Source organism: Pteropus alecto, unplaced genomic scaffold (assembly GCF_000325575.1).
Source record: "Pteropus alecto unplaced genomic scaffold, ASM32557v1 scaffold5, whole genome shotgun sequence".
NCBI classification, from domain to species: domain Eukaryota; kingdom Metazoa; phylum Chordata; class Mammalia; order Chiroptera; family Pteropodidae; genus Pteropus; species Pteropus alecto.
In genome coordinates, this window is record NW_006441953.1 from 33,220,710 (window position 1) to 33,229,709 (window position 9,000).

Genomic DNA, 9,000 nt, shown 5'->3' on the forward strand with positions numbered 1-9,000 from the left:
GAGGGCTCCGTCAGGGACATGGGGACTGGCAGGCGGTCAGCCGCCGAGGCGGCATGGGCACCAAAAGTCAGGGGGCCGCCCCCGCGGCCACCCGCCCAAGGCCCCTGCCCGGCAGCCGCGGCGGGGCCTGAGGCGCGGGCCCTGCTCCCAGACCGAGGTGGCCAGTGTTCACCGAGCCCACTGTGGGCCAGCCCCGTGTCCACTGAGCGCCCACCACACGCCACGGCCCAGAAACCAGAATGCCGGCTGCCCGGAGCAGCTCGCCCAGGAAGGGGCCTCCCAGGCCCCGCACAGGCCTGTGTGTCCGTGCGGCGCGCACACGGGTACCGTGTCTGCGGCCCGTGCCTCTGCTGGCCTGTGTGCACGTGGGCTCCCGGGTAAGCACGGGTCTCTGTGTGCGTGGCTGCCTCTCCCTGCTGCCGGCCACACCCAACACATGGCTTCACAGCGCTGGGGGAGCGGGCGTGATCACAAGGCCCTGGGGTCAGAGGGCGAGGCGCTGGGGATGCTGGACCCAGGTGCGGGGTTCCCGTTCGGCCATGGTCCGTGCCCACTGCCCGCCCCCCCCTCAGCCTGTATCCTCGGCTGAGGCCACGGAGCCCCTCAGCGGCCGGAAGGAACCCAGACCGAGTCTGTCGGCCTGGTGCCTCTGGACTCGAGGCAGGGACAGTGGAGTGTGCTGGGAAGGACACTGCAGGTGTCAGGAAGGACTGGGCCATCTCCCGGCCAGCACCGGCCAGCGCTGGTGGCTGCGGCAGCCCCTGTACCACTGGACAAGCGTGGGGGTGCTGGGCTCTCAGGCACAGTCACCCCATCAACTGTACCCCCAGACCAGAAGAGGCAGCCATGGGCACCTGCCGCCCCTCCCGGGGGCCGGCTTCCGTGACCCCGCCCGCCAGCCACCAGGGAGGCGCGTCCACCCCACGCTGCAGCCACTCCAGGCCGGGAGGGCCGGCCGCCTGCACGCTGGCCTCGCAGCTGTCCCTGGGTGCCTCGCACGGGCTGTGGGTGGCGTGTGTTTTTAATAACCAGCCAGTGTTTCCTCGATGTGCGGCCAGGGCTGCGGCCGGGGCCCGAGAGCGTCCGGGCTCTGCCAGACCCGCGGCGCTGGCTTCCCCTCGGCATCGCCCACCCCGGGCGCCCCCGGGCCCTCGCGGGGCGCCAAGCCCCTCGCCACTCATCCGTGGTACTGGGGTCCAGGCTCCTCAGGACTCCCTGGTAGGGACAGGTCCCAGGTCCAGTCTCGGACTCCAGTGGTGTCACCCCAATCCTGCTGGGGGACTGGGGTGTGAGGGACAGTGATACTGGGCACCTTCCCTCTAGGACCATGAACAAAAAGGGGGGGCTGGAGGTCACGGGAGGCCCTCCCGGCCCACCCACTCTCACGCACTCTGCCAAGCCCACCCTGCCAAGATGCAAGCCCACTCCCCAGCCTTCCGGGACCCACGTCCTGCCTCTGCTCGGGTCCCCCACCCACCATGCCACTCCCAAAGTCCCCAGCCAGCCCCTCCTCACCAGCCTCCCACCCTCACGCCAAGAAGGGCTTTGAGACCACCTCTCCCCAGTCCCCAGATTGTCTCCAGGGCCCCCCAGACTCTCATCCACAGGGAGGGGCTGCAGGACCCACAGACAAGGGGCCTCCTGAGGCCCCCCCCCAGCCCAGCCAGGGTCCCAGCCTCACTCCCAGGCAGACCCTGTCTGCCACCTGTCACTGCCTGAAATCCCACCATGCACAGGGGCCTCCCAGGCTGCAGGACAAAGAGAACATCCCCCAAGCCCGCCAGTGCCCTGGGCCTCCCGGGCTGACACACACCTGGGCACACACGGACACGTGCAGCTTCTCAGAAAGCACAGGGCGGGACAGTGCCTGGCCTGAGAGGCAGCGTCCTCCTGCTGAGGATCGTCAGCCCTAACGTCATCCAGGGGGCACAATCGGGGGTGAGTCCGACACCCCCCCAGGACCCGCCAGCCGCGCCGGAGTCTCTTCCAGCCCAACCCCAAGCCAGGCAGGAGAGCTGGAGCCACACGCGGGTGCAGGACTGGACCCTCCTCCGTCACTGCAGAGAGAAGGGACAGAGCCAAGTGCTGCCAGACGGCCGGAAGTGTGGCCCCGGGGCGGCCCCGTGAGCAGTGCTGGGGGACAGTCAGGCTGGAGCCAGCCTTATCCTAAAGCAAACAGCCCCTCCCCCACCCCTGCAGCCAGCCTAGGCCAGGCCAGGCCCCTGGGCGCCCCCACACCCGCCTCTGCAGACCCCGGCAACGGGAAGCCCGGACCCCACCCCCGGATTCCTGGGAATGCTGGCCGCCAGCTCAGCTGCCGACGCTCTGTACTTAGCATGGGAGACTCGAGCTCTCATTGCGCCACCTGGACAGGTGTCCAACCCGCCCACCAGGGAAACTGAGGCAAGGGCCGAGGCCGGCAGGCTCCGGGAGTCTGAAAGCTCCCAGCAGGGCCGTGGGGGCCCTGGCAGCGGCACCATGGCCCCCTCTGGGGGCCCCCCTCCAGGAAGGCTTGGACCCTAACATAGCCCGTGTCACAGCCCTGGGACGCCTCGGGCAGAGGCAGGACGCAGGCAGATGGGGGTAAGTGGTAAGCGGAAGCTGGGTCAGGGTCTCACCCCTCGATGGGGGTGGGGGGCAGGGAGGGAGTCACCACCCCTCTCCTGTCTCTTTCTCCCCCCTCTCCCCAGCTATGAAGGCCAGGTCAGGAACGGGGGTGCAGGAGGGGCTGGGGTGCGACCTGGAGGCCCTACACCCAGACCTTGGCCAGGCTGCCACGCTGAGCAGACCCTGTCACGCCATCCTCCAGACACTGTCCCCCTAGACCCATACGCCATCCCCCAGACACACCACTGTCCCTCAGCCTTTCACACACACACCCCCACCCCAGGACACCTCTGAGCACCTGAGACCCCCAGGCCCACCCCCTCGCCGCACCTGGCCAGGAACTCAGCTCCCCTGGGTTTAGTAAAACGAGATCCTTCTGTAAGTCCAGAGAGTGTCTCCCCGCCCCACCCCAATGGGCCCGGGGGAGGGTGCTGGGGTGGAGAGAGGGGTGACGCGTGGGAGACAGATGGGGACAGGCCGCCGGGGGGCCGCCCCACCCTTGGCATTGCGACTGGGGGCCTCCCCTCCTCCAGGGGCTCCCTGCCCCTTTCGGGGACGTCTGAGAAGCACACAAGTCCTCACTCTGCTCGCGGTCTGTCAGGGGCCCGGACTCAGGGGCGTCAGCCTCCACCTCCTCTGCCCAAGGCAGTCTGTGGGCCCTGGCCTGCTGATCCCGAGCTCCCCTCAGGACAGCCGGCCCAGGCACCAGCCCCGCTCCAGGCCCCACGCGCAGGGACCAGCCAGGCCCAGCAGGGGCAGAGGCACTGCGGTCTCGGGCTCAGCCCAGAGCGGCCGCCCCAGCTGCTGACGCCCCAGCTGCTGACGCCCACCCCCAGCGGCCAGATACAGGCGGGAGCAAGTGGGCAGGAGGCGCACCTGGCCAGCTCCCCTGCAAAGCCCCAGAAATCTCCAGCCCGGAAGGAATCTTCTGGCCCAGGGTGGGTGGGTGTCAGGCTACTCATGCTGAGACGGTCTATGGGGTGAAGGGGCCGTCCAGGAGCCACTGATGCGGGGCACCCCTCCCAGAGTACTGAGTGACCTCGCGGTGGGGTGGCGGGGCTGGGCCAGAGGGCGGGGGGCCCACGTCCTCTCCAAATGACGAGAACGTCCGGCACAGGAGCTGGGCCGGGGAGGCTCAGACACAGTGGCCCCCAGGGCCAGCACCCTTCCCAGGACGACAAGGCCTTGGGGGAAGGACGGGGTGCCCCCAGGAGGGGCATAGGTGACAACCACAACAGGGTGAAGTGTCGTGAAAACACAAGCTCCTGGTCACCGGCCCCTGGGGGCTGGAACCGCAGGATCCCTGGGGGGCTGGTGGGACCCGCAGGACAGCTGGTTGCCCCAGAAAGCAGACCACTCTGCGCGTGGTAAAGGGAGAGCCTGAGCCACCACGCAAGCCAGCTGGCTGCAGTGTCCAGTCCCCTGCGGCCCAGCGGGCCCCCAGGCCTGCTTCATCTCCTGGAAGCCCCCGGGGTGGACCTTCAGCAGACCCCGGCCGCGGGGCCATCCTCCCTGCCATGCGGGCACAGAACGTCACCCCAACGGCACCACTGCCCTGGGCAGAATCTGTCAACAGCTGACAGGGACCAGGGCAGCACCCAGACCCACTGACACGGCGCCCACCCAGGGGGCTCCGCTGGATACCCAGAAGCCCCGCTCCACGTCCAGGTCTTGTGAGGTCCCCCAGACTCCGAGCTCATCCCTCCTCCACACTGCCCACTCCGGCCGCCTACCTCGCCTCACCTAGAACTCGGGTCCCCAGAGCTTGCTCTACCCCAGCAGTCACGGAGCTCGGAAGTCCCTTGTCCACTGAGGCCTCCCTCAAATGCCAGCGCCGGACCCAGGCCACCCAAGGGACTCCGCTCCCCATGAGCCCTGCTCCCGGTACCCACGTTGCCTTGGAAGTGTGACAAGGACATTCCCTGAGCATGGAACCCCCTGGGGAGGTTGGGCATTTAGGCAGAACTGATGCCACATCTGCTATGAGGGCTCGCACATTACACACGGGGCACACGGGGCACTCCCAGGAGGGAGCCCCACACCCGCCCATACCATGGCCACAGCTCACAGCAGGCCTCTGAAGGGCAGGCTGGGGGCACACAGCCCTCAGGGGACGCACGTGTGGCCCAGTCCCCACCAGGGTCGAGCGGAGCACAGAAGGCGTGCAGAAGGCAGCCCTGAAGCCACCGATCAGTGGCCCTGGACAAGGAGACGCTCTGCAGGCCCAGCCCGGCTGGGCTCGGCACCGCGGGAGCCAGAGGGGGTCACCGTGGAGGGTCAGGGCAGCCAAGCCCCGTCCTCCCGCCTGCCGCGCAGGCCCCGTCATTCACTCCTCGGCCCTCGGCCGCACAAGCTCGTGTAAATCTCCCACGAAATAAACTTACGGCAGGAAGAAAAGCAATTGCTTCCTGTCAGGATGAAGCCTGGGCTTCCGTAGCCCTCGGGCTGCCACCCTGCCGTGGGGACAGCTTCTGGGAGCCCCACTCCACGCTGGTTCTCCCTGGGGGGTGGCGTGGTCCCTGTCGGGGAGGGGGTGCAGGTCCCAGGACTCCTCCCCAGGGCCAGGGGCTGGGTGGGAAAGTCCCCCAGGACCCCCCCAAGACCCCTCCCCACACTCCCCAGCCAACCAGCCTCTTGGCCCAGCCCTGGCCTGACCCCACTCATGGCCCCCGTCCAGCTACATCAAGGTACCCGTGACCCCTGGACATCCACCCCAGCCAAGGTGAGCTGCCCTCTGCCCACACAGACCCTCACCTGGAGGCCCTTCACCTCCTCGCCTGAGTAGCTCCCACCTCTCTCAGGCCCGCCCTGGCCTGGCCCCGTGATGCCCATGCCTTTCCTCCTGCCCCTGCCATCCTGGACCGTGGGCCCTGGGCTCAGCCCCACCCTGTAGCCCAGACAAGGGCCCAGAGAGCACCCGGGGCTTAGCCAGGAGCACCCTGGACTTAGCCAGGAGCACCCCATGACCAGCACTAGGAAGAGCAGAAGACGGGCTAGGTGGCCAGCGGCACGGGGGAGGGTGCCTGTGGGTCTCGGGGACAGCGGCCCCAGCACCCCTTCCCCTCCCACACTGAGACCTGCCCACAGAGACCACCACGGGGACACACCAGGCTGCAGTCCCCAGGAGACACACAGAGCGGGCGCAGGGAGGCGAAGGTGGATGGCTTCGATGTGTGAGTGCCCGCAGCAGGCCCAGCCAGCCTCCCCCGCACGGCGGGCGGCAGAGTGGAGCTCGGCAAGCCGAGGCCAGGGCGCTGCTGGGAGAGCCCCGTTTCCCTGGCTGGGGCCCAGCGATTCCCGCACAGTGGAGGGGCTGCCTGGCCGCCAGGCCCAGCCAAAGGGGACTTTGTTCACAGCCCCCTCCTCCCCCCGAGGGCAGTGATTTATTCTCCCTTCCAGGAGCAGCCGGCGGTGGCTGGCCCACAACCCCACCTCGCAGTGCCCGGCCTGGCTCCCGCACGTCCACCTCAGCCCCGCAGCGCTCTGGCCAGCCGCTGCCCGGCGGAGGTGGGGGCAGACGGAGGCCCCCTGCAGCCTGGCTGGAGGCCAGGTCAGCCAGCGCACACGCACACTGCTACCATCATCGATGGCCACACACCTTCCCACTGCCGCGCGCATCGGCAGACCCTCCCTGGCACAGCCCTGACATCGGTCGGCCCCGAGACTGTCCTCCCCGCGAGACTGGGCGCCCACATGCTGGCCAGCACCCAGCCTCCTGGGATCAAGGTTCAGCCCACCCAGGGCACGCTGGCTGGTCCAGAGGACAGGGAAGTGACCTCAGGGGCTGGCTGCTCAGAGCCCACTCCACTGAGCCATCCCTGGAAAAGTTCGAACGTGGCACTTCTCAGAAAACCCTGAGACAACTTCGTACGAGTTATTTGTGAAAAGCATTTCGTTCTGAACCTCTTGAGCTCCCACTGTGAGAAATAAAATAGAAAGGGAAAAAGCCAAATCCGATCTTTTCTCAAATTTGAGAAAAACAGTTCAAGACAAACCCACCAAGATTGTGAAACTTTGGGAAAGGGGAACTTTGAAAACATGATCCGAGTCTAGGGGTGTGCCGGTTCCAGAAACTGTGACACCGCGGGACACGGCTTGCAGAAGGCCCCAACCCCCGCCCTGGTCTGCCAGCCTGAAGGAGGGCCACGCAGGGCCTGCTCCCTGGGGAGAGGGGGTAGGGGGCCCCAAGAAGCCAGCACAATCCAGGAAGAGCACCCCCACCCCCCCAAAACCACAGAGGCCCTGCCCTTGGACAGCAGCACTCAGCTCCCCCACCGCTGCCAGGCCCACGCTGCAGAGCCAAGGCCCACGGGGCTGGACACCAGGCACAGCCCAAGGCCACAGCCAAGGGGCACAGAGCAGGGTGTGGGGCCTCTGGGGCCCCTCAGCGCCAACTGAGGCCCTGCTGTCCACTGCCATCCGCTGCCCCTTGCCATCTCCCACTCCACCTCAGGTTCCAGCCAATGACCAGGCAAGGACAGCAGCCTCCAGAGCCTCCCTGGCCAAATGGCTAGGGGACAGGCAGGTGTGGAGACAGGGTAGTCCAAATAAAAGAGGAATCAGGGTCTGGGTCGTCGGCCACAGGGGGACTTTGCTGGGCATGACCCAAGTGGCCGCATTGCCCAGGACGTTGTCCAGCTCTGCCATGGCTAGGCAGCCCCCACCCTCAAGATGGCCGGCCAGTGCCGGGCCAGTCATTGCCCAGCAGGGCACATGGGAAGGGGGGGTACCTGGGCCGCCGCCCGCCACCCAACACCCGAATGTGGCCATATAAGGCTGGGTTGGGCTTGGTGCGCCCGCTGGGCGGCAGGGGAGGGTTGCGAAGCCTCAGAGGACTGGTGGACAGGGCAAGGACGATCCTGAGTGGTCAGCACACCGAAAGGGCTGGCCTGGGCACAGGTCCCGCCTAGCTGAGGGGAGGCCAGCAACAGACCATGGTGGGCAAGAGCCTGCAGGCGCCATCACCCACCAGCTGAAGATGCCCTCACTTGCTAGGGCTGGGGACTGGGGTTAGGGTCCCTCAGGAGGCATCCCAGGCCCACCCACACGACGTCAGATGTGTGAGCACCGGCCTGGCCTTGCTGTGGCACAGGCCAAGACACACGGTGTGGCCTGTAGTAAGTGGTCCTTGGGGTCCGCCTTGAAATGGGCCCCGTGCCACCCAGTGCAGTGTCCTATGAGCCAGGGACGCCGTCCCCTGCTGCTGCTCTCTACCTCCCGGGGGACGGGCAGGCCTGGGGCACAGGGTTGGGTCATGAGTCCCAGATACCAAGAATATCCCCATGGTCCCCACACTCCACCCTGGCCACTATGGAGGCCTCTGCAGGTTCCCGGCAGCCTAATTGGGTCCAGTGTGCCCAAGCAGCCTACCCCCAAGAATCAAGGTGACCAGCTGCCCTCAACTGCAGTTACTTGTGTGGATATGCATGTGGCGGTGTCCAGAGCCCACCCTGCTAGCAAGCCCACAGGTGCAGTAGGGGTGCCCTGAGGGTGAGGAGGGACCCTATGGGTGACCCAAGGGTAAGGAGGGCCCTGCAGGTGAGCTTGGGGTGCCCCAAGGTTGAGAGGGCACCCTGTGGGTGAACTTGGGGTGCTGCATGGGTGAGGGGGGTCCCATGGGTGAACTGGACTACCCTGTGGGCTACCTGGGGCGCCCCGCCAGTGAGGGGCCTTGAGCTCAGGGCCAGCAGGGGCGGGGCGCAGGCACGCGCCAGGCGGGCACTGGGGCAGGGTTGAGGGCCGGAGGGAAAGGGGCGGCGCTGGCGGAGGCCAGGGCGCCGGGCTGGGCGCCAGGACTCACCTCGGGCGGCGGCGGCCGGCGGGAGGGCCCCCAGCAGTAGCGGCGGCAGCAGCAGCAGCAGCAACGCGGGACTCGGCGTCATCTCGGCCGGTGCGGTGCGGGCCCGCGCTCCGGGCGCAGGAAGCGGCGGCGGGGAGACCGTGGGTATCAAAGCAGACAAAGGGTTTACACTAATTACCGCCTCCCGCCGCCCCCTCTCCAAGCACCGTCTGGATTCCTGGCGCTTGTAACTCGGGCCTGCCCGCGGGACACACAACACCGGCGGCCCCGCAGATAATCGCCTGCGCCATTAGCGGACAAATTTGCGCTAGGGGGGGCCACGTGGGGTGCCGGGCAGGGGCGGGGCGCGCAGGACCCCGGAGCGGCCAGGAGAGGCGGCGGCGACTCTGGGCAAATGCAAAGCAACTCAGCATGTCAGGTGGTCTAAGGCAGGTAGCATGGGGCTGGCAGCACAGCATCCCTGGCAGGGACCCTGCTTTGGAGAGGGGTCAGCCACATGAGGCCCAGGGCTCAGGAGCTGCAGGACACAGGGCCACAGAGAGGGTCTCCTGGACCCCACGTCGGGCCCCCTCGCGGGCCAGGGTGGGGGGAGA

At 67.6% G+C, this 9,000-nt stretch overlaps 1 protein-coding gene across 1 annotated transcript in view; it reads right to left on the reverse strand.

Annotated features, from left to right (window-relative positions):
- The window catches only part of FGFRL1 (fibroblast growth factor receptor like 1), an 11,958-nt gene extending 3,461 nt beyond the window's left edge, over window positions 1-8,497 (reverse strand). Inside the window, exons 1-4 of the mRNA XM_025051848.1 lie at window positions 8,070-8,497; window positions 7,822-7,841; window positions 7,338-7,466; window positions 5,362-5,494 (exon numbers count right to left, since the gene is read on the reverse strand). Coding sequence (XP_024907616.1) covers window positions 5,362-5,494; window positions 7,338-7,466; window positions 7,822-7,841; window positions 8,070-8,489 — 702 coding nt within the window. The 5' untranslated portion in view covers window positions 8,490-8,497. The remainder of the gene's footprint in view (window positions 1-5,361; window positions 5,495-7,337; window positions 7,467-7,821; window positions 7,842-8,069) is intronic.
- Window positions 8,498-9,000: the final 503 nt, after the last annotated feature.